The following is a 26824-nucleotide window of genomic DNA, read 5'->3' as shown; positions in this document are numbered from 1 at the left end:
TCTTGCCTTACTCCCCAAGGTATTCTGTAGGGTGGGGTAACCAGAAACATTAAATTGGGTGAATCCGGAAAGCCTCTTTGAGAAGGGACCCTGGGACAAAGACTTGAAAGAGCTGAGAAAGCCAACCATGTGGCTATTTGAGGGGTGAAGAGAAGGGAGACTTTCAGGTCTAAGCAGAGGCTCCCTGATGTGTTTGTGGAAGGTCAAGGATGCCAAGTGAGCAAGGGGAAGAATAGCTGGAGGGGAGATGAAGAGATGTTGAAGGCACAGGGGACTCCACCCAATATTCCATGATGGTCTATACGGGAAAAGAGTCTACAAAAGAATGGATGTGTGTACATGTATAACTGAATCACTTTGTTGTCCAGCAGAAATTATCACAACATTGTAAATCAATTCTACTTCAATAAAATTAAAAAAAAAAAAAAGAGTTGCTAAAGAGTTTGGGATTTTGCATTCTTTGAGGTAAAATGTTATTCAGGTTGGATCAAAGGTGTGAAGTACTTATTTGCATTTTAAAGGGATTACAGAACTGCTTTTTGAGAATGAATCAGAAGAGTGACTCACATTTTAAGAGTATCCCTCTGGCAATTGTGCTGAGAATAAATTTAAGAAGGCTAAGGAGGCTAGCAGGAGAGCCTATTGAAGTGCTGTAAAAAAGAGCAGAGGATAGATGGTAGGGGCTTGAATCAGGGGATAAAGATGAAGATACTAAGTTCTCAGAGGCTGGACCTGGCAGGACATGCTCATAGCATTGGGTATTCAGAGTGCATGAAAAGAAATGAATCAAAGATGGTGTTTTGTTTAGGGCTGGAGCACCTGGAAGGACAGGGTAACCATTTACTAAGAGGGAGAATTTTCAGATGGGAGAATACCAAAAGGGTAGCTCTAGAATGATGACACCTAATAGAAGTCTAGTTGGATCTATCAAGTGAGCAGTTGAATCTAAGAGGGTAGAGTTAAGAAATGGAGATGGAAGTTTAGAGTCACATGACTATATGTGATCAACTACAGAGAAAGAATGGACAGGACCTAGACCATATCAAGGATTATACCTGGGCCAGAGCAACAATGAGAGTTTGTGGAGATGAGGAGGAACCTGCAAAGGAAGCTAAAATGGACCAGCTGCTGAGGAAAGAAAGGAATGAGAATGGTTTATTTTTGTACATGATGTTAGAGAATGTTCTAATATCACTCTTTTACATAGAGCTGTCTAGTTTTCCTAGCACCACTTATTGAAGAGTCTGTCTTTTTTCCATAGTATAGTCTTACTTCCTTTGTCGTAGATTAATTGACCATAGATGTCAATTTTATAGATGTGTGGGTTTATTTCTGGGCTTTCTATCTTGTTCTATTGATTTATATTTCTGTTTTTGTGCCAGTACCATATTGTTTTGATTACTATAGCTTTGGATTAAATATCTAAATGTAAGGCTGGATAATATAACACTCTTAGAGAAAAATATAGACAGAACACACTGACATAAACTGCAGCAATCTTTTTGGATCCACCTTCTAGAGCAATAAAAATAAAAATAAATGGGACCTAATTAAACTTAAAAACTTTTGCACAACAAAGGAAACCATAAACAAAATCATACACAAAAGACAACCCACAGAATGGGAGAAAATATTTGCAAACAAAGACACCAACAAGGCATTAATTTCCAAAATACACAAACAGCTCATGTAGCTCAGTTATAAAAACACAACCACAACCCAATCCCCCAAAATGAGAAGAGCTAAATAGACATTTATTCAAAGAAGATATACAGATGGATAAAAGCATATGAAAAGATGCTCAATATCACTAATTATTAGAGAAACACAAATCAAAACTACAGTGGGTTATCACCTCACACTGGTCAGAATAGCCATCCTTAATAAGTCTACAAATAAAAATGCTGGAGAGAATGCAGAGAAAAGGGAACTCTCCCGACTGTTGGTGGGAATGGAAATTGGTACAACCACTAAGGAGAACAGAAGGCGGGTGCCTCAGAAAACTAAATATAGAACTACCATATGATCCAGCAACCCCACTCCTGGGCATATATCCAGACAAAATTGCAATTCAAAAAGATACATGTACCCCTATGTTCACTGCAGCACTATATAAAAGTAGCCAAGACTTGGAAGCAACCTAAATGTCCATCAACAGATGAGTGGATAAAGAAGATGTGGTACATATACACAATGGAATACTACTCAGCCATTAAAAAAATGAAATAGTGCAACAATATGGATGGACCTATGAGTGAAGTAAGTTAGAGAAAGACATATATCATATGCTACCACCTGTATGTGGAATTTAAAACATGGCACAAATGAACTTATTTACAAAACAGAAACAGACCTCAAAAACAAACTTGTGGTTACCAAAGAGGAAAGGCTGGGGGGTGGGGAGGGATAAATTAGGAGTTGGGGATTAACACATATAACCTATTAAATAATTAACAAGGACCTATTAACTATCACAGGGAAATCTACTCAATGTTCTGTAATAACCTACAAGGGAAAAGAATCTGAAAAAGAATGGATATATGTGTATGTATAACTGAATCACTTTGCTGCATACACCTGATGCTAACACAACATTGTAAATCAACTATACTCCAAAAAAAATACATTTAAAAAAAAATTAGAGAGAGAGAATGGTATACCCAAAGCAAAGTTGAGAAAATGTTCTAAGAAGGTGGCTGATACAAATTCTACACAGGCCATGTTACTAAACACATGCTACCATCCCTCAGTGCAGGATGCTTCTGATGAGCCCCGTCTGAGCAGTTCTGCCCAACGCTATCCTTCTCGGTGTCCCAAAATCAGTGTAGCCTCAATTATAAGACTTATTACAATTATGACCGAAGCTTCACTTCTCTGCCCTTTCCTTCCTCTAAAATACATGCATTTCATGAGGGCCAGAAGCTTCCCCAGAATGCTGGAATCTAGTAATGTCTCTGACAGATGAGAAGGAAGGAGGAGGTTACATTTATTGAGAGCCTACTGTGTAGCAGGCAACATGTCAATACCTTTACCCAGGTGCTTAAAAAACGTTAATTAAACAATGAGAGAAGTACTGAATGAACAGCAGAGATAACACAGATGACAGAAAGGCACAACTCAGTACCCCCTCTGGGCCCTGGAGTAAAGACCCAGGCATCAGGGCACCAGAGCTTAAGAGCAACAGCATCAACACCATTCAGCTAACTCTTCTTGCTCTCTTTCCAAGATCAAGCAAAAATTCTCCAGTATAATTTGGTTTCCCTTATAGATTTTCTTGTGGAGTTCAAAGGTGATAACTAGCGAACACAGGTATCTGTTCTAACTGGCTTTTGTATATCTCATTGTGCATGGAGAAATTAGCGTTCCTTTCTAGACATTAGTCTAACGTAAGTTTGCTTGCTGTGTTTCCTTTTGGACCCCCAGGGATAATCATTCTACTTGTTTTTCATTTTATTTTTATTTATTTATTTTTTTTTTATTTTCCCACTGTACAGCAAGGGGGTCAGGTTATCCTTACATGTATACATTACAATTACATTTTTTCCCCCACCCTCTGTTCTGTTGCAACATGAGTATCTAGACATAGTTCTCAATTGTTTTTCATTTTAAATATTAGAAAATCATGTTGTGCGATCAAGATGAGACTGACCCAGGGAATTGAGAGAGATTGTGGTATATGAAATTCAGGGCACACTTACTCTGTGACTGACTATGGAAGGAAAAATATTGATTTCCATTTATTTTAATCTCTTGTTGACACACAATAAGAGTCACAGTTAAGATTCTTGTGTAATGGACTGGGTAGAGGTGGTTATTCAGTGAACTGAGCAAAAAAATTATATTTTGTTGTTGCTTGAAATATGATCCATTTTTCTGGGTTTGATCTTATTCTATAAGCTACAAGATAGAATCCTAGAGCCATATCAATACATTCCAGGTTTAAATCTAACACTTGTGAGTGTAGCCAATCTTGCTAAGCTTGATCAATTTGTGAAGCTCTGACAAAATTAGGCTTGTAGCCCTTTAAAGACCAGCATGTGCCTGTGTTGACACGGGTAAGGTTATTTACTCCTGAGCTGCTGACTGAACTGGGATTTAGCCTCCTCTGGGATACCTGTATCATCTCTAAATTCACCAGCGTCAAAGAAAATTTTGGATGAAATTACCAGATCAACGATGTCAGGTAGATAGAACCTCTGGCACAGTTTTCATGTTTTAAAATGTATTGGACATGCTACTACCTCTATTTTTATTGACATCAGGAAAATGAGAATTCGCATGTACATAATTTCTTGTTACTAATCTAGCTATCAATCTTTATAACCAAGTAATAATCCCTTTGTCTTTTTATGTCCCAAATATATCTAAAATCTAAATCCTCTTCCTGCCTTCCATGCCAAGTAGTCACACCAGAAAGACACTGATGTAGCCAAGTTGCACATGTTTCAGATTTTGGAAACAGCCTACCACCTGGATTTTTCCTTAGGATAAGATCTTCTTGAATGGACAAAACCATTACATTTTGTTAGCATTCACCAGGCTCTATGCATTACCATGCTTTGTGTATTCTGCTTAACATCTATTTTCCTAAGACTCATCTTGAGAGTACTTAATTCCATGCACAGCCCCTTGGTCTTCAGCCTGCCAGATTCCAGCTTTCTAACCCCATCACACTGGCCTTTGGTGCTGGGGTTCTATACTGCCATGCTTGTGAGGATATGTTCTGATATTTATTCATACAAAATAAAAGCAGCAATGAACAGGACAAGTTTTATCAGCAAAACACTATTTTATAAGCAAATTTCAATTTTACAAACTATACTGATAATAGAAAAAAAAGAGTTATTTGATCATCCAGTAGGACATGGGTTGAACACCGGAGAGTTCTTGAATATCATTACCATGAAAGTAGGAGCACTCTCAAGTCAGGTGTTGAGTTGGGGCTTTTTACAGTTAGTGTCTTAACTGTATGCTAAGACATTTTCATTTTATGGTATATATCTTACCTTAACTTCCACATGTGCCATCAGAACTGCAAAGTTGTTAGGTGGTTACAGGAGCACGTAGTATGTGTCTTATTGGTTGTCAGGAGCCGACAGCCTTGGGTTGACCAATAGCCTGTCATCGTACGCTTGGAATAGCTCCAAAATGAACAGTTAGGATTGAAATTTTCCTCGGACTGCTACAGGAAAAAAATATCAATAAAGCCAATAACTACTTATGATCATGTAAATTAGGTAGGCATTTTCTTTACAGCTAATACAACTTCATACTACATTCCAATTTTTATGGAAATGCCTACATGTGTTTTCATATTACATGAGGCTTATCAATTCTCAGCAAATTTGAACATATGTTGTTTATTCACCACCCCATTAGAGGTAAGTTTATTTAAAAAAATTAATATTGAAGGGATACTAGTATCAAGTCTCAGAATCCCATTGATTAATTTATACTGCAAAGTAAAGTTATTTGCTCTATACAACCAACTTCTGAAAGGACAGTCTTTAAAAATTTGTGTTCAATTTACAATATGATCTTTGCATATATTAAACAAATCTACACACAAAGACATAATGACTTGTAACATCAGATGTGACGCTATGTTCAGTTCCACTGAACATATTGCTAGCTCTTCTTAATTATAAAAGCATAAATCCATCCATGAATGTTTTACCTTAAATATATACACATACAGGCTTTCTCCTCTGTCTTTTTTGGTGATTAGTGAAAAAAAATTACTAATCATTTAATAGATAACAAACTGCTATGTGTCAGATAATAGGGAAAAATGAAAAGTAAGACACTTCATGCTCAAGTTATAACACATACAGATAATATGGACAACAAAACTTAACCTGCTATTTTCTTACCTTGATATGTTTAACTGTGAACACCACAGGATCAGCCAAATAAACCTTATTACTGAACTCCTTGTTTATTGCTGCTGTAATAACTGGGGAATTGACAATAACTGAATGGTTGGTAGACATAGCCTCTGTTCCCAACTTCATGCTTGCATTCTCCGTGGACAAATAAGGACCCAAGTTGTTATACAGAACAAAGGCCACTCTGATCTCTCCTGAAATAAGTACATGTAAATTGGGAAGAAACTTATTAGCTTCTACATTCCAGTTAAATTAGGTAGTTCTAAGTAGACTGTAATCAAATCTGTCTGGTATATATAATCACAATGGAATTCCAACATTCATTTCAACAACAGTGCAAAGTCATTCATGAGGAAAGGGAAGTCAAATGGTGCTGAAATAACTATACATCAGTATTAAAAAAAATGGACATCATTTCCTCTCTCACTCCATACTCATGACTAAATTCAAGAAGGATCACAGTCTTTATAACAATAGAGCTTCTGGAACAAAATATAGGATTTCTTTGTGATCTTGGGGAAGGTAAAGTTACCCCGGATAAGACCCAAAAAACACTAACCATAAAAGAAAAAACGGTAAACTGAACTTTGTCAAAATTGAAAATTTGTCTCTATCAAAATATGGCATTAAGAAAATGAACAGGCAAGCCACAAACTAGAAAATATATATGCCTATTACTTACATAAAGCATTTCTGCTGCTCAACAGTAAAATAATAAATATACTAAATATACTAAAACATACTAAGATGGCAAAAGACATAAACACACCCTTAAAAATAGACACAGGAAAATTATGAACATCTTTAGTAATTAGGGAAATAAAAACTCCAATCATCTTGACATATCATTTCATACACACTAGACTAGATAAAATCCAGACTACAAAATTCTAGCCACACTACTGTTAGTAAGAATGTGGAACAAGTAGCATTCTGCAGACTGGCGGGAGTGTAAAATTGTTCAACAATTTGGAGAAACGTTTGGCAATTTCTTATGAAGTTAATCATATATCTACCCTTCCTAAATACATGAAAACATTTATCCACAAAGAAAAATAAAGTTGTATATGAATGATTATAGTATGCTTATTCACAATAGCTCCAAACTAAAAACAACTCAGAAATCTATCAATAGGAGAATAAATAAACTATGGCTTATTAAAATAATAGAATTACTATACATTAATAAAGCACAAACCAATGATAGATGGAACGTAATGCCTGAATCCCAAAAATATCACACTGAATTAAAGAATACAGACAAAAAAGGGTACATACTGTATGATTCCAGTTACATGAGGTCTAAGAACAGGTAAAATTTGTCTACAGAAACAGTAATATGAAAAAAATAGTTCATCAGGTGGGGGATGGGGTGAGAAGACTGGAAAGAGGCACCTGGATTTCTGGGTAATAAAAGTTTTTTTTATCTTATTTTATGTGATATCACAGAGGAATGTACAACTGTCAAATTCACCAAGCTAAACTCTTAAGATATGTGCATCTTATTGTATGCAAATTATATCTCAATTGCAATCAAAGCAAAGTAAAACAAAGATTCAAAATCTTTACCTGTCTTAAAACTCCATTGTTATGTTCTTTTAAAGTCACTATCTCCATATCTCCTTCCAGCTTATCTTATTTTTTTCCCTTATAACAATCTCTTACATGTAATCAATCCTCCATAAAATTAATCTTATTTTACAATGCTTTTTTAAAATCATATCATTTCCTTTCTTAATATAGGTCAAGCCCTCTGTCTTACTTCCAGTATAAATTCATTTTGGTTCATCAAGAGACAAGCACTACCCTGACTACTGTGGTACCTGAGACAAGGAAGTCCCAGCCCTTTTCCCTGTATCTTAGAGTCAAGTGGGAACAAAGACAAAATAATAATAATAATAATATTTTTTGAGGAGGGAGGGAGCTGTCCCACATCTAAATTGTGCTCCACATTTGGGAAATCCCCTATTCTTAGGGATTTATGATACAAAATGGACACAGACTGGCTTTCCTAGACTGCCCTGGGAACCTCAGCTAAAACCAGATCTCAGATAAGGAGCTGGTGACTCAAGGAGGCAGGAGGTAGTACAGCAGCAGCCTCCTTCGGGACAGCATGATACCTCATAGCAATGGTTCTGTGTGATGACACAGGCTGCTGTCAATCTCCTTGATCATGGACATTTTCTAGGCCTGGGTCTCAAGCCTTCTCAGTGATTCTATAAGGCATCTATTATCCATTCGGTCATCCAGAAATTATGATCAGAGCTACCTAAAGGAAAGGGGCATTCTTAAACTTCTAACCTGAACAATAGTAATTCACTACATACTTCTTGACTATAACAACACAGCATTTAATTTTAGATCTTTCCCTCTAGACTTCATATAAACGTGCTAATTTTTGGAAGGTTAAACTTAAGAATGACTATATATTTTTCTTATTGACAGTAACAACTTGTATTTTAATTGGTTTATAAATGGATAATTCATACAAATTCCGCCTAGTGGTGTCATGTTGTCAGCCCACCCTGTTTTACCAGTGCAATTAGTCACAGTGGTCCCATGTCATTGTTACAGATTCTCCACTCCAAAAGTAATGCTTAAATGTGTCCTAAAATACACACATATATAAAATGAGCACAAAACATAGTATAGACTAATATAGATGTATTTCAGTTGTTGTTAGCTTTGTATCTGAAAATTCAGATTTATTTGATAAGTCCTTAGTGTTTGCATCCATGTGCCTGGCACTAGGGTTACATCAACAAACAAGTTAGAAAAGGTCCTGCTCTCATGGAGGGCATCTCCTAAAGAAAGAATCAGATAATAAGCAGGCAACTTAAAAATAATTAATAATCATAATAACAAAATTTCATATAATGGTAAGTAAATAAATGCTATGAAGGAGCCTTGGCATAAAATAGCTAATGGGAAAAGAGTGATGGGGGAAGAACTGCCTACCTTCAGGGAGATAGGGAAAACCTTCCTAGAGGTAAGATTTATACTGAGCAGTGACTGACAGAGAAGCTTCTGTAAAAAGAAATGCAAAACTTGCATTCTAGAAAAAAGAAAATACAAACATCTGATGAAGGAACACTCTTGGTGTGTTCAAGGAAGAGAATCAGGACTAAACTAGGGAACCACTCTTCAATGTTGGTAAAAATACAATCAATGTAACTACTATGGAAAATAAAAACCTAAAAATAGAACTACCGTGTGACCCAGCAATTCTACTTCTGAGCATTTAACTGACACAAACCAACACTAACTTGAACAGGTCTATGCATCCCTATATTCACTGCCGGATTATTTACAATAGCCAAGACATAGAAACAACTTAAGTATCCACTGATAGATGATAGATAAAGAAAATGTTTTATATATATATATATGTATATATATATAATTATAGACAGATATAAAATGGGAAATGGAATATTGTTCAGCCAGAAAATTGGAACTCATGCCATTTGCTATAATATGGATGGACCTTGAGGGTATTACGCTATTTGAAATAAGTCAGATAGAGAAAGACAAATGTAAAATCTCACTTATATGTGAGCTCTTCAAAACAAACAAACAATACAGAAAACAGCCTTCGGGTTGCTAGAAGTGAAGGATGGAGGTAGGCAAAATGCGTGAAGAGGGCAAAATATAAAAACTTCTATTTATAAAATAAATAAGTCATGGGGATGTAATATACGGCATTGTGACCATAATTAATAATACTATGTTCTCTATGTTGAAAGTAGCTGAGAGAGTAGATCATAAAGTTTTCCTCACAAGAAAAAAATTGTTCCTATGTATGGTGATGGATGCTCACTAGACTGACTGAGTGACCATTTCCCAATATATACAAATATCAAATCATTATGTTGTATCCCTGAAACTGGTGTGATATTATATGTCAATTATATCTCAGTTAAAAAAAAACAGAATCAAGACTAAAGCATCTGGATCACAGACAGCAAGCTGAAGTGTGACTGGAGGCAAGCTGGTCAGAGTTATGACCTTTGACATAAATACAAAGGTCAACTGGAAGAACCCTTGTCAACTGGATACACTGTTGGGGGCAAGAATCAAAGAAGGGACACTAGTTAGGAAGTTAATGCAGGAACTGTTGTTCTATGGAACCTTTTATTGCTGCCTCAAAATTCACACAGTCAAATTAGCAATATAATAGCGTTTATGATTTCAGTCTTATAAGATTTCCAACACTTATGAAGAATTTTGTTCTGCTGGCAACAAACATAATTTGTTTTTCTCAATATTATTTCACAGGCTCTTCTTTTTTCAAAACTATTCATTCACCTTGTAATCTGAAACATCGTCTTTGAGTTGGCTGCTACAGTCTCAGGTCATCTTGCTATCACTTAAAAGGTTAAGGATTCACTTCCTTAGCAAAAAGTATGTTTAAAAAAATTTAATATTAGTGAGGCTTGAGACATACTTTTTCTATAGATTAATTATTTATGTAAATTTACCTATATTCAGTGAATGTAATCTAGTACTAAATGACCTGTACCTACCAGTTCCATTTCTCAAAACCATCTCCTTACATTTACATTCTCTATATGCTGTGCAAAGGAAAAGCATGGAAATATCTGAAAAAAGAAGTGAATATGAAAAAAAGTATATCATTTTAAAATGGCAAGTAAAATTTCTATTAAAATTTTTAGAAACTAAATCTGTCAACTCGGTGAGAGTTACTCCTTTCAAGGAAAAAAGCCAGAACATCTGGATTTTGCTGTTTATTAATTTCCCTCACATCCAAGTTTCTGACATTCTTCTACAACTGATATATAACAGAATTGCCAAATCTAACCAAGAATTTTGTAGAGCAAATATTAGTGCAATATTGTTGGTTCAGGAGATAAGGAAGAGGAGAAAGAAGAGAAGAAAGAGAATAAGGAGTGAGGAGAGAAGAAGAGACAGCAGACCTAAAATTCCAAGCCAAGACACTATGAATGAATGACAAGCTCAGTTCCATCAAACTTAATAAACTCTACCTACCATTTCGGCCATTTTGCTTCAGAGTATTTGCAGAAAGCTGGATGGTGCTTCCATGACCCATGTTCTCTGGAAACTTCAGATCTTCTAAGTTTCCTTCCGTGCTCAGCCGCGCAACTTCCAGTTCTGTTAATGGCAAGGAGATAGTGCTCATTGAGAAACATGCCAAAGTTAAGATAATCGAATTATTAAAAATATTTCTGAAATCAGAACACTGGAATTACTGCTCTATTTGCCAAACTTTACAGGAATTCAGTCTTTCACTTAGAAATTTTTTTCTTAATATTTTAATTTTTTTCAAAATAAAGCAGATAAATGCTATTAGAATCAGGTAAATAATAGAAAAATATCAATTATAAATCCTCGAGTTTAAAACTCAAGCTCAAATCCTTATGATTTGTCACTGACTGTAAGTTTACTTTCAAAATGTTATCTTTATTTTATGAACTAAGTAAAAATCCTTTTACAGTCTAGAGTTGTATCAATATCAGTATCGATATTGATCTATCTTTAAATCTAATAAGTTTGAAATAGCTTTATCAAATCTTCTAAAATAAAACTGTCAGCTATATCCTTATACACACTAAAAATAGATTTATACTCTTTATGAGTCAATAACACAATTATCAAAAATTGTTTTATTACTTTCACTTAAATGACTGAACTTCTTCATAGTTTATATAATTCAGAGATATTCTTACTATAACTGAAGGGGCCCATACAGATAAAATTTAAAATACTACCATACATACAGAGATAAACACATACATACATAAAAATTAAAAATAAATAAATGGACCTCACGGTAAGTGATCTCAGCAAATGCATCTAATATTAGAACGTCCTAAGGAGGATACAGACATAATTATGAGGACATTTCTAAGCCAATGACAGATATTATGCTCCTAAATACAGGAAAGGAATAACTTATCTGCAGGGAAATAAAGTATCTCTCATAATATCTGGTCCACCATAGATGATATTTTTTTCTTTTTCCTCTTCTGCTGTACAAGGTGATACTTTTCTCTTGATCCTCTCTGGCCCTTCTGCATAACAAGGCCACTTACGAATATTGTCTGTGTTCTCCCTGACGATGTCTGTCTTCAAAAGGTTATCGGCCAGCACAAAAGCACTTTCCTCCACTGTGTCAAGCAACATGGTGGCTGCACGTAGTTGATCACTTGTAGTCAGGTCTCTCCACGCATTCAGGGCTTGTGGCTGGAGGAGGTTGTTAACTGTCTCAACCATTGCCTACGAGAGGATGAACAGAATGGCATAGGTCTCTAGTGAACTCAGAGAGCTGTCAGAAATCCAGGTGTACATGTTGCCCAGCAAGCAAGGATCAGCAGTGTGCATGGGTTCGGTATTGTCCCAGCCTCCCCTGTGACATGCTGCAGTGGAAGCATTCATGATTTCATTCTGCAAAACCCTAGCTGAGACTTTGCAAGGCAATGGGAAAAACTGCTTTTGTTTTGAAGGACAACAAATAGAGCCATGCTTGCTTCTTTAAGTCAATAGCAAAGGCTTCAGTAGGCCTATAATCACATAATTAAATTATTTGGCTGGGAAACTGTTGGCAAGTAATTTAAACTAATGCTTTTATCACATCACCACAAAAACATGATTTTTTGTATATATCAACATAAAACAAGATGCTGAACATAACAGAAATCAAAAGGATGACTCTAGACAGGACAATACAAGAATCTATTGCCTACAGGGTAAGGACTCACTGAGCAAAACAATTTTTTTCTTAGCCAGCTAGTAAATGTCAGGATGGGGAAAATATCAAAGCGTACATACTTCCAGGGTCTTTGGATGTGTTATAAATGGAGAGAAAACTCTGTGCTGCTTACTATTAGGGAGGGGAATAAACAGTTGGAACTTGCTACCTATGAACCTCAGGTGTTTTTTCTTAAAAAAAAAAGTCAGCAGTAGGTACACTCACACATAGAGATAAAGCACCACATTTCTTATTGCTTTATCCAAAAGAATCATCTCTCTAGCTACAATTTATGTATTTCCTGTGGTTAGCTTTATGCTCCAGGTTACAAGAAAAAACTGTTCTTCCAATAAGGTCTTCTAAAGGTCTCACTCAAACATAGAGAATTGCAAACCAGAAAAATACAGCACCTGTGGTTTGACAGTGATCATCCTTCAACCTGTTGCTTATGAAATATGCATCGAGTCCAGAATAAACAGCCAACACAGGAACTTTCCAGGCTGCATAAAGGTGTTGTAAAGCAGGACTCACATTATTGACAAGTTGGCAGAGGATCTGGGAGAGACTGGAGAAATCTCCACTACACTGAAATGCTTTCTTTTGGCTGGTGTTTTCATAGTATCCAAGGAACAACTGTTAAAAATTCAGCTTCATAATGAAACACCTTGGCTGTCAATTAACATCAGCTTCATAAACTAATTTGCCTTTTGATAAAAGTTGTTTTTCTTGATATTCTTCCCAGCGATTCCATGTTCTGGCCAAAAATCAACATCACTGGACTTTCATGTAAAATAGTTTTACTTGCACCTTGAATACTTTGCACAATTAAAAAAAAAATCTCTCGTGTGTTTAATGACTGGGTACTGTCACATAGTATGCTTAACTCTATTATTTGTTCTGTGTTTAAAGTATGATCGAGAAGCCAGACAAAAGCATTTCTGATCACAGCAATATGACTTGCTTTCCAGGAAGTTCTCTACTTGGGTGATGCCAACAGGATATGCCAAAAAAGGAGGTGCCAGACAGAGAACCAAAAAAAAAAAAAAAAAAAGTTTAGGTATTTTCTGAAGCCAAATAGAGGACAATGACCTCTTGAGTGCGAGGAAGTATTTTTTTTTTTTTTTTTTGGAATTAGATGATCCTCTGAATTCATTAGAAATGCTCTGAAAATTCCATATGCAATGGAAATTATGCCTGTCTTTGAGAAGCAGCCCTTTTAATATTAATGAATTATTTCTGTCCTTCCTTTATCACTTTTAATATTTTTAAATTTAAAAAATGCAAGAGGAGAAAAAAAAAAAGAAAAGAAGAAAAAGAAGCAGCTATGGTCAACTCCGAGAATGTTCTAAACAGGAAACTGTTCACGACAGACTGCTTTAGCTAAAATAACATGTCTTTAAATTGACAGCAAATAAAAGACACCTCTTATCCTTAGTTTTGCAACTGAAAATGTATAGGGTGCAATATGTTTTCATAGTTATATATTTTGAGTACATTTCAACAACAGCATCTTCCCAAATAAGACATACTCTTTAGAGAAATTTCCTATTTAAAGCCCAAATGATTTCCAAGTTTACTGAAGAAACAACAAACTAAAACCTGGGTGGGTTAAGACACAAATCTAATGTTGATTTATTCTTAAAATAGCACCTGTTATGATTGCCTAAGTATAACTGAAAGGAAATGTCAACATAAGGATTGAAACAGAACCTTCTTGTGCTAAAATCAGTGGAGGATTTGGAACTATATCTGCTGGGTTTGTAGCTGGACTCTCCCACTTGACCGTTTGTGAGCCGCTGGGCAAGTTACTTCTCTGTAAGTTAGAGATGATGATATAATTGTTTCATAAGGTTGCCTGGTTCATAAGTGCTTGGGTGCAATGCTACCTTTGCTTTCATTTGCTCTCAAAGTCTAGCTGGGAATAAGACAGATCTTCACTGAATAAAGCACAAGTTATCCCTGACAGTTGTAAAATACTCACACCGAAATGGGATTTGGAAAGAATGATGCTTCCACAATGCCGTCATCATAAGTGGATCTGTTACACAACTTAACTACTATTGAGGCCTGGGAGGAACATGTGTATTAAATACTTCATCATGCGTTTTAGAGGCGTGAACTAACTGAGCTGTTTTCTGCTAGTGAGACAGCACAGTTAAGTACATCTCAACAGCTTTGTAATTAATACAATTTGCGTACACTTTCCAAAGGTTGTTGACATGTCCCTGTTACCATTTAATGAAGGCCAATTAAATAGTCACACATCTTCAATGGTCAAAGAATATCTATATTTTGTTTTCCCCATAATTTACACACCTATGCATTTTACCCAAGAACGACATCTGGTAATAAAGTTTGTTTTGGGGTTTTTTTGGGGGGTGGAGGGTTCAAACTAATTATTTGCATTGCTTTCTTAGATCAACAACATTTCTTTAAAAACAAGTTGGTTTTCATTTTATTTGATTACAAAGAAATGAGCCTAACTATAATTAGAAACCAAAGTTGAACATGAAACATCCAAAGAATTTGACTAAACTGAGGTACTGGGACATCACTTTAAGGTCTAGCAGTTCTCACTAATTTCTCTTTTCTGATATACCTATTTTTTTGGACCTAAATTTTGTATTATAAAGTTGGAAGAAAATAAGATTGGTTCTGAGTTTATCTTTAAAAAATATATATTCTTGCCACAATGCTTTGATCCAAAAGGAAAAAAAAATTAAATGAAACAAATAAACAAAAAACTACCTAATGGTTTCGACAGATGGAAATAAACTAAAATTTTGAGAAGTTAATTTAATCAACAATACCTTTGTCAGAAACTAAATGTTAATTCACTCCAGTTTTTAAAACGCTAGAACCGAATAGGAGATGGCCACTGGAAATTTACATTCTGGTCATGCCACTAAATTTCTGTGTTCCTTTGGACAAACTCATGTTTTCTAACCAGTCAACCAAGTGTGAACTACCCAAGAAAATAAGTCTCACCAAGTTTAAATTCGAGGGTGGCTAGGGGCATACTAATATTAGATATTACTCTTCTCATTATACAGTTTATGGACTAGACTCTAAAGTCACTTTTAAAAATGTTTTTAAATTTTTTTGCCATATCCACAGCATGAGGAAGTTCCCAGGCCAGGGATCAAACCTGTGCCATACCTGTAACCAGGACCACGGCAGTGATAGCGCTGGATCCTTAATCTGCTGAGCTACAAGGGAACTCCTAAAGTCACTTTTGACCTTCTGAAAATTAAATATGAATTAGAAAGTGTGAAAAGTCACTTAGATTCATACCAGGATCATGGTCATACCATATCCTTCTGACATATATTTGCACTACACAATATTATTGGACCTCTTACTAAATTAAGATCTTAAGAAAATTCATTTGACTAATTTTACTCAGAGCATATAACTGTAGTATGTTTGTTAAAAGATGTTATAAAATGAATAACCACATTTTATATATCTCAAAAAGGGCAGTGTATTTATTTGTTATAACTACTGGGAAACTTTTTGGAGACAACCAGCTATTTATCCTTCCAATAACTTTTTGTCATTTTTCCAGGAGAATGCACTTGTATGCTTGTGATAGTCTAGGATTTCTTCCCCAAAATACATAAAAGGATCTATGACGAGAAGCATCAATGGCACTTTTTACCCAGATGAGCTGTAAATCTTAAGCCAGGTAAGCAGAATACCTGGGGAGTTAATTACCTTCTTCTTTCGCTTGAAAACCACTAGAATAAAGATCCAAATAGAATGAATGCCTTGTGAAAAGATACACAATTATATTGTGATAGTATTTTTCTGAAGACAAGTCTTTTAACCATGATCTCATTTTGGTTTTAGTTCAGGTATCAGCTGCTCAAAGGGGTCTTCCCTGGGGAGAGTCCCCAAGACTTAAGTCCATTACCTGTTTTGTTTTCTTTGTAAAGGCACTCAGATATTTACTTATCTACATGACTATTTAGATGTCTCACTCAAGGAAAGGTAAACTGGAGTTCCCGTCCCGTTGTGGCTCAGCGGTTAACAAATCTGACTAGCATCCATGAGGACACAGGTTTAATCTCTGACCTTGCTCAGTGGGTTAAGGATCCGGTGTTGCCATGAGCTATGGCAGACGCAGCTTGGATCTGATATTGCTGTGGCTGTGGCGTAGGCTGACAGCTGTAGCTCTGATTTGACCCCTCTCCTGGGAACTTCCGTATGCTATGGGTGTGGCCCTAAAAAAAAGAAAAGAAAAGGTAAGCTTCATGAGGGTGGTGACTGTCTCATTCCTAAATCCCCAAAACTCTGCCTGGCACATAAGTGTTCAGTAACTTTTTCTGAATAATTGACATCCATTGAAGACACGCATGAGTGAATTTTCTCCATTTTCACACCAGCAAGGGGGAGAAAACAAACAAACAAACAAACAAACACCTGGTTTTATAAGAGCAAAGATTATCTAAGTACAAATGAAAAAAGTCTATTAACTAGCCAATATTATCTGAATCATTGTCATTTCAGAGGACCAATAACGTCACAATGGACTTTCATTTTAGTACTTACTCATCTTTAATAGAATTGCCCATACTTGGGTCTGGCTTCCTCAGTAGATTATTATGTTCTTAGGGAGAGATCATGTTCATTTCTGTTTTTCCAGGGTAAATTTGAGTGTCTTGAGATGTTGAGGGTACTCAATAAATGCTCATTAAACAAAAAAAAAATCTACTTCTAGTATCAAATCATTAATAGATTAGGAAAACTGACAACATCTTTTAGTTCTATAACTTTTTTGCTGTGTCTTCTGAGTGTCAGATATCAGCAGGGCTTAGAAGGAAGGCAGGGTGAGTTACAGGAAATTACGGAGAAAAGGAGGACCCCAGGTTATTGCAGTGAATGCAGACCACTATGACAACATAGTCTACAAAAACTTTCCAAAATATTCTAAAATTTACCTAAGCTCACTTTCAAGTAACTCAAAAAGATTTTATTAAGTATGTATGATATGCAAAGCGCTAGGGAAGCTACTGTTGAGTGAGGTTAGGAGAAGGTAGGAAAACAGGGACTCTGATCTCAATTTGCCAGCGCCCCAAAGCAGAAGGTAAGCACATGACATGGGACAAAAAGTGATGGAGTTTCGCTGAGGAGGACTGAGAAGAGATCCCAGAAGATGTTTGCTTTTGAGCTGGACACTGGAAATGAATCAACTTTCTTTAACTATGATGAGGAAATTTGAAGCTGAGGGGCCTAATGAGCAAGTTGATGATTTTAAAGAAAAAGGGGGGAGTTCCTGTTGTGGCGCAGTGGTTAACGAATCTGACTAGGAACCATGAGGTTGTGGGTTCGATCCCTGCCCTTGCTCAGTGGTTTAAGAATCCATCGTTGCCGTGAGCTGTGGTGTAGATCGCAGATGTGGCTCGGATCCCTCGTTGCTGTGGCTCTGGTGTAGGCTGGCAGCTATAGCTCCAATCTGACCCCCAGCCTGGGAACCTCCATATGCCGCGGGAGCGGCCCAAGAAATGGCAAAAAGACAAAAAAAATAAAAAATAAAAATTAAAAAAATAAATAAATAAATAAAAAGGGTACTAAAGCAGGGGATGTATTGGGTTTGGGGTGAGGAGAAGGTATAGTACGTGGAAATATAGTTTAAAAGAAGAGTATAGTGAGGGAATTTAAGTAGAAGTCAGATTCTAGAAGATACTTAGTATTAGAGAAGTTCAGACTTTACCATAATAGAAAATATACAGCCATTAAAAATACTTAGGCAAAAGAGTTACATGTTTAGATCTTAAGTTTGTAAACTCATTCATTATTTTTTAAAGCTCTTTTGTGTTATATAAAGCAAAAATTATAAATACGCAAATTATCACCAGGCAGCCCATTAGAAAGTTAAAAGTAATTATTTCCTATTAGTAGATAAATTTAAAATAATAAATTGCTGGCATCCTTTTGATTCACTGCCTAGTAATATGAAATTTTATTTTACTCTTTACTTCCATTTCTTCATTTTTCGATGTGTTCTCCTGAATGCAATGTTTCTTTACCAATATGTACAATGATCATCATGTCAAACACTGCTGTTTTACAATATTAATTATATAGTTATTTTAAAATATATTTCATGTATAAATTTCAGGATAGGCAGAGAAAGAGAAATGTCTTTACGTTTTCTCTGCTCCCGTTTCTTGCTTTCTGACTATTTTATATATGTGCGTGTGTATATTTTATATAGAGAGAATTTACATTGATTTATAATGTAAACTATAATATATAATTATATTACATATTTATATTCATTTTATAAATTATATACTTGTTATAAGTTATAATATATAATTTAAAATTTATAAAATAAAAACAACTTTAATTCATTTTTGATTTCTTGATATGAAGTTTATCAGTTGAGACTAAAGTGAAATAGAGCAAAAGTTTAAAATCATTACGTGGCTGAATAGTATTCCATTGTGTATATATACCACTTTTTCCTAACCCAATCATCTGTCCATGGACATTTGGGTTGGTTCCATGTCTTGGCTATTGTGAATAGTGCTGCAATGAACATGTGAGTGCATGTGTCTTTTTTAAGGAAAGTTTTGTCAGGATATATGCCCAAGAGTGGGATTGCTGGGTCATATGGTACTTCTATGTATAGTTTTCTAAGGTACCTCCATATTGAATACTAGTCAGCCATAAAAAAGAACAAATAATACCATTTGCAGCAACATGGATGGAACTAGAGACTCATACTGAGTGAAGTGAGTCAGAAAGAGAAAGACAAATATCATATGATATTGCTTATATCTAGAATCTAATGTACAGCACAAACGAACTTTTCCACAGAAAAGAAAATCATGGACTTGAAGAATAGATCTGTGGCTGCCAAGGAGGAGGGGGAGGGAGTGGATGGATTGGGAGCTTGGGGTTAACAGATGCAGACTTTTGCCTTTGGAATGGATTATCAATGAGATCCTGCTGTGTAGCACTGAGAACTATGTCTAGTCACTCATTATGGAGCATAATAATGTGAGAAAAAAGAATGTATACATGTATGTGTAACTGGGTCACCATGATGTACAGCAGAAAAAAAAAATGTATTGGGGAAATAACAATTGATAACAATTAAAAATAAGTAAATAAATACATAAAATCATTGCATAAATAGGGCACACCATCCTGCAATCTACATTTAGACATTGATGCAAATAAAAATTTTAAAGGTCAAATGTTATAAGAATCTTCAAACCAGTTTTAAATTTGTAGGATTTTTATTAGAAGTAAAGTTGAGTGACTTATATTTACACATCTGATCAATAAACCTAAAGATCTTTTTATAATCACTGTCATTTAATATTACTAAGCATATTAACACCACTAATCTCTGAACTCTCTTTTATATTACAGTGAAATGCTGGCATTTTTCAAGTCTTAATTAAAATTAGATTGTATAACACAACTGACCTTAATAGAGTACTAAGAACTTTTAATAGCAAAACAAGATGAAACTGCGTCTACTCCTTTAAGAGACCCCTTGTCATTTAAAAAAGTGTTGTTTTTAGCATACTGTCATCGACTGTATTATTTTTAAAACTTATTTAGAATTAAGTGATTGAATGTTGTCAAATAAATCTAGATTGTGTCATAGGTCTTAAATAGAGCTATAAACTTGAACTTCTTGCGAAGTCAACATTCATTCAACAAACATTAACTAAGTACCTTCATCTAGGACACTGCAAGAGAGACAGACATTCTCCCTTTCCTCAAAATGATAACAATACAGTGAGGCCAGGCAATTAAACAAGTAAATAGAACACAACATGACAAGCATTATAATAGTGGAACACAGGGCTCAAGCTTTACATTAGAAAGGCTCCAAGAAATAGGATTTCAGGCTTAACTATAATGTTGACCAAACAGGCAAAGGGTAGAGCATGTGCCTATAGATATAAAGGTGAAAAGAGAACAAGCATCTCAGAGGATCTGGAAAAAGCTCCCTACAGCAGAGCAGAGAGCAAAGGGTTCAGTGGAAAGATTAGTAAGTGAAAGCGAGTTTTCAAAGAGATGTGCAAACCTAGATATTCACTATTCTTCCCAAAGGAGTCACTGAAGAATTTAAAGTAGAGGAGTGGTATAAATATAATAGTTAATATTTATTGACTGTGTTCCAGACTGTGATCTAAATGTTTTATAGGTATCAACTCTTTTAATTTTGACAATAACCCAATTAGGTAGAAACTATCATTTTTAACTTTAAGTGACAAAACTGGGACACAGAGAAGTTAAATAAATTGCTAAAGCCTAATTAACTAACACATGGTGGAATCAGGGTTCGAATTCATGCATTCTGGCTCCAGGGATGGAGGAAAAGAGAGATCCCAAAGATAACTAAAAGAAGTTGTTGATTATGAAGGTCAGTGAGGAAAATAAAGAAGTGAAATGCTTGGCACCTGGGGCCCTCACTTAAAAGTGGAATAAAGGAAGAGGAGCAAATTTTTGGTCATGAAAAAGTAGAGGATGTAGGTACTTATGGGGGACAGTGGGCAAAACATGATAAATTCAGGTTTTCCTGATTTGAATGCAAAGTACTTGAAGGGCATTTGTTTAAAAGATCCAGAGAAGCCTTGCAGGGGAGAAATAGAACTCTTCCATGACCCTATTAGATTCTATGACTATACCTGAGAATTAAACTGACCTAAGACAGAATAACAGGAAAATATAAATTTTATTTAATATTTTTATGTGCACAATGGAACATTCTTAGGAAAAACAAAGACCTGAAGAAGCAGTTAGGAGTGAGAGTTTGTAGGCTTTATTAAACACAGAATGATAAATATGTGGTGAAGTCACAAGATAACGGAAAGGCTTTAGGTTTCTGGGGGCAGTAAACTGTGGGACAATGACTGGGAAACAAGGGGAAAGACAGTGGAAAGTAAACATTACTTCAGCACGTTTGTTTGCACAGATCTTTTTTTTAATTTTTAAAATTTTAATCATGAATGTAAAATTAAGAGAAAGAAAACAGTTATATCTACCTCCCCAAAGAAAAGAAACAGACATTGTACACATTATTCTAACAATTTTAAAAAATCACTAAAATTCTTTTTTTTGGTAAATCAAATCATATTTAATATATGTAACTGAAGTTCATACATGGAAGGAACTTTGTACTAAATCTCATTGATATCATGAGCTTCAAATCCTAGTTTAGCCACTTTCCTGCTATGTGATCTTGGCCAAAGTAGTCACCTTCCTGTCCTCAGTTTCTCATCTGTAAAATGGGTCTAAAGACCCCTTCCTCATAAAACCATTATGAGAATTTAATGAGATAGTGGCTCTGCTTTCTAAAAGAGGCATTGCACGGACCCCTTTTGGGGCTGACTCCCACTCTGATGCTAAGAATGTTCTTCACGTCCTGGCATGTGGGAAATTTTATGATTGCTTTTCAGTAGAAGGAAGGGCGGTCAGGAGTCCTTCCTCGCCTGCTGTTTGTTAATTGCCTTCAGTTCAAAATAATTATTAATGTTCCAAGGTAGCAGATTTTGAGGTGGCATGTTCTCAATCCTTTGGTCCGCAGTTTACTCAAATATCTGCTCTTGTCTAGTAAGTTTAGGGACTGTAAATTCAAATAAGCTCATTGGAACCATTGATATGTCTGGTATTACCCTGATAAACTGAGTAGAGGGAGAAGAACTGATAGCCCAGAAATACTAACAATGGAGAAGAAAATGTAGTAAGAATAATTGACAACGGAGATGAAGAAAGAGTATGTATCCAGAAAAAATATGATCATAAAAGTATCCAAAAAGCCCTTCTTGAAATAATAACTCTAGATTTTTTTTCTAGGTAAAGTAGAATGGTTGTAAAATAAAGAGAAAACTACAGAGAGGCTCCTTCTGAGGGATAATTAGTTCAATTTTAAGTACCTTTAAAAGCTCATTTTTTCATTCAGTATTTCTTCAGCATTTAATATGTGCCAACACTGTTCTAGACTCTTGAGATACATCTTAAAGTGGAAAGGAAAAAGACAAAAAACTCTAGAACTGAGCATTCTGGCAAGGGATATAAACTTAAATCTATATCTCTCCCTCACCGCCCCCCGCCGGCCCCTCATATAAGACAAAAGGAAAATAAACTCAATAGAGAGATCTAAAATCTGGGGTGGGGTTGGGAAGAGGGTGGCTTAGGCTTTTACCTGGGATGGTCCAGGTAGACATCACTGAAAATGTAACAATTCCAAAAAGACAAAAATCGCTTAAAGAGTTACCCAGGCAGATATTTGATTGATATACCAATCACAGGGAACAAACAGAATTAAAAGACCACAAGTGGAAACATACTCTGCATGTCCCCAAACCTTACAGAGGCCCAGGTTTATAACTTTTTATATAAAACAGCAGGGGTGGACTGAACCATAGCAACTGGGTGCACATAAAGTTAGTGTTCAAGGGAAAATCGGAATTCAATTACGAATTGTGGTGTCTCCTAGGAAAAAAATGTGAAAGACTTTGAGAAGTTAGCTTGAAATCAATTTTGGAGTTTGGGAAAGTGGAAAGCCTCTGTGGTACAGATAATATTTGTGAGTCTTCAACACATAAATGGTAATTTTTTTTTTTGGTCCTTTTAGGGCCGCACCTGTGGCATATGGAGATCCCAGGCTAGGGATTGAATCGGAGCTATAGCTTACAGTCTACACCACAGCCACAGCAATGGATCCAAGCCATGTCTGCAACCTATACCACAGCTCACAGCAACACCAGATCCTTAACCCACTGTGCGAGGCCAGGGATCGAATCTGCATCTGCATGAATACTAGTCAGATTCGTTTCCACTGAGCCATGATGGTAGCTCCACATAAATGATATTTAAATCAATGAGATCACCATGAGAATGCTGGGAAAAAGAGAAAATACTAAGTACTGAGCTAGGAGGCACTTCAACTCAAGGGTTTGGGAGAAGATGGGCCTGCAATGAGGCTGGAAAGAAGCCTCAAGAGGATGAAAACCTAGAGAAGGAGAAAGAGGGAGTGATCAGCTGTGTCTAATGCTTCTGACTGATTAAGTACAATAGATTGACAACTGACTACTGAGTTCAGCAGTATGAAATCAATAAGGACCTCAGTAAGCACAGCTGCCATAAAGCAGCAGGAGCAAAAGCCTGATGAAGTGAAAAGAAGGGAGAATGGGGGGTGAGGGACTGATGATAGTGCATGTAGGCAAGTGTTTTGAGAATTTCTATTGTAGGGGGCATACCAGCAAGCAATTGGAAATATTAGCCTAGAGCCTCAGTTAAATGGCAAATATTTATAGGTCACTTCTTATGTGCTAAGTACAATTTAAAAGGTCTTGAGGATACAGAAACAAAAGTGGCACTGTTCCTTTCCAAGGAGCTCAGAGATACAAAAGTGAACAGATATTAAAATGTGGCTTGATAATTGCTATACCAAAAGGAAAACAGAGGGTGAAAAGAGGGCATTTATCCAGACTAAGTGGGACAAAGAGCTTCTTTATTGGCACATAAACTAGGTTTGACTGATAAGTCAAAGTTACTGAGAAGAAGGTCTAGAGAAAGGAAAACAAATCTAGAAGTAATCCAAGAAGACAGTCCAGTGATTAGAACAGCATAGAGACATAAACTACAAGTACTTAGGTGGTTTGGGAGTGTAGAATCTGAGGATGTAGAAGTGACCAGTGAAAGGCAAGGAAATCAGCAAGAGAAGTCACATTCTCAATCACTGTAGTCCAAAACAGGGAATTACTTTCTTAAGGGAAAAAGAGAATAATGGCCACCCTTTGAGTAGGGTCAAGTCTTGATCAGATTTGCATTTTTAAAACATTATTCAGCAGTAGGGAGAATGCAATAGCATAATTTACGTACTGTAAAGGTGATGCAAAGCTATATTAAAAGACATCAGAGAAAAACTAAATTTGCAACCAATAAACTCTTGCAAAAATCTAACATCAGAACCCTAGTTAAGCTCTTCAAGGCACTCAAAATCTTAACTCCTTTCCACGGCTTTCCTACCCCTGTATTCTCCTTCAACCCACCACTTCAGGTATACTGGCCTTCCTTCTACTTCCAAAACGCTCCAACCTCATGCGGCCATGATGGAGGGACCTGGAGCCTAGGGTGCTCTTCCTCCTGATAGTCACATGGCTTATCTCAGACAGACAGGAGTCAGCTTCACTGTCATCTCCCTGATACACACAATCTAAGGTCCAAGCAGTCACGTTCACTCACATGAGTCTGCATCGTACTTCTGTCATTACCTTCTTTTATTATTTTGAGTGACTGACTGTCACTTCCTTCCCAACCTCTGGTCTATTAATCTAGGATGTGAGCTCTGCAAAAGTAGTAATCTCATCTGTCTTTACACCTGGAACAGTGTCTGAAGCACACACACTCAACAAATACTGTTGGAGAGAGTGAACGAATGAATAATTCTCTGCCATTTTTAACTATACAGGTTAATTACTTTAAATGGAAAATGTATGTTCTGACTTTAAAAAGGACAATTTTGTAAGAAAGTCTGAAAAGCTGTCATGGCCTAGAGGAGCCTAAGAAGACATGATGATTAAGTATATGTGATATCCTAATAGCATCCTGAAACAGAAACGACAGAGGTAAAAACTAAGGAAATCTGAGTTAACTACGCATTCTAATTAATAAAAATAATATATCAATATTCGTTCATTAATTATAGGGCAAGATAGTAATAAAGGAAACTATGTAGGGGGGACAAATTGGAACTCCATACTAACTGACCAATTTCCCTATAAAACTTAAACTGTTCTTAAAAACAATGTCTACAGAAAGAAATTTTCAAAAGTATATGCTTTTGAACAGTTGAAAAATACAGAAGTGTATTAATTAAAACTGGAAAGTCTATTTATGGAACAAAACCCACCTCTCCCCAAAATAATCTCTTTGACAGTTAGTTGTTGTGGACCCTGTAAACTCATCAATATTTACACATACACACAAATAAATGTGATCATTATAACAGTGTTGTCAGCCGTTCGGTTTTTCACCTTGTTTTTTTTTTCTCCTTTTACTTGATTCTATATTATACCCATCTTTCTTTAAAAAAAATATATAGTTGATTTACAGTGTTGTGTGATTTTTGCTGTACAGCAAATTGACCCAGTCATATATATATATATATATATATATATATATATATATACATATATATACATACACACGTTCTTTTTCTCATACTATCTTCCATCATGTTCTATCCCAAGAGATTGGATCTAGATCCCTGTGCTATACATCAGGATCTCATTGCTTATCCACTCCAAATACTATAGTTTGCATCTACTAACCACAAACTCCCTGTTCATCCCACTCTCTACCCCTCCCCCTTGGCAACCATAAGTCTGTTTACCCATCTTTCTAAGTCAATATAAGATCTACCTCATTCCTTCTGTGGCTAAAGAGTCTACCACTATTTGGTGTACCATTTTATTCAATCAGTCTCCTACTGATGAAGTCAAGTTGGTTGATCTAAACTATGATACGAGCCTACCCTGTGCTCATCTCCATGTGTTTAATCTTTTCAATGGTAGAATGTTACCACATTGTGTGGGTCTGCCTTAGCTACTCCCAAAGGCTTTACTGTAGGTGAAGAGAACAACTGTTTTGTGATTACAAGACAAGATGTAGAAAGAAACGTTATATAAACATGGATGTGAGTAGCAATAGTCTTCTCTGATAGGATATTCTGGAGGTTGATAACAGTAATGGCATTGAGGGAGGAGATTTGAATAAATCAGGAGGGAAGAGGGGAGAGGCAGGCTTGCTGGCACTATGCAATTCTAAGGGGGCACCACTGAAACAGGTCACAACATCAGTGGCATACCCTGGAGTGAACAATGCAGTGGCTTCAGGGGGAAGGAGGCATCTCTATTACTCTACTTTTTGAATTTTAAACCATCTGCCTATATTAGCTATTCAAAAAATTACTTAAAAAGAAGAAAATACCATCTGGAAATAATTTGAAATAACCTTTCTCCCCCTTTTTAACAGAAATGATCACCTTCATGATGTAACCACAACAGAAAAATCCACAGAACATTCTAATCTGTACTTAGGGTTTAAAAGTAACCCTTGGTATTGTCAATAAACCTATAGCAGGTTTTCACATCAAAACTGGATGAAGATATCAATATGTATCATTAACTAAGAAAAAAGTATTTTTGGTTGCATGGAAGTTTACTAG

At 35.9% G+C, this 26824-nt stretch overlaps 1 protein-coding gene across 1 annotated transcript in view; it reads right to left on the bottom strand.

The window, feature by feature from the left end:
* Window positions 1-26824, bottom strand: part of ADGRL3 (adhesion G protein-coupled receptor L3) — an 811898-nt gene that overhangs the window by 113964 nt on the left and 671110 nt on the right. The window contains 5 exon segments of the mRNA XM_021100590.1: window positions 5007-5044; window positions 5047-5182; window positions 5874-6082; window positions 10899-11021; window positions 11963-12146. Of these exon segments, the coding sequence (XP_020956249.1) occupies window positions 5007-5044; window positions 5047-5182; window positions 5874-6082; window positions 10899-11021; window positions 11963-12146 (690 nt within the window).

Source organism: Sus scrofa, chromosome 8 (assembly GCF_000003025.6).
Source record: "Sus scrofa isolate TJ Tabasco breed Duroc chromosome 8, Sscrofa11.1, whole genome shotgun sequence".
In the NCBI taxonomy this organism is placed as follows: domain Eukaryota; kingdom Metazoa; phylum Chordata; class Mammalia; order Artiodactyla; family Suidae; genus Sus; species Sus scrofa.
The sequence above is the reverse complement of the archived record's forward strand: the minus strand, read 5'-3'. Positions and strand labels throughout refer to the sequence as shown.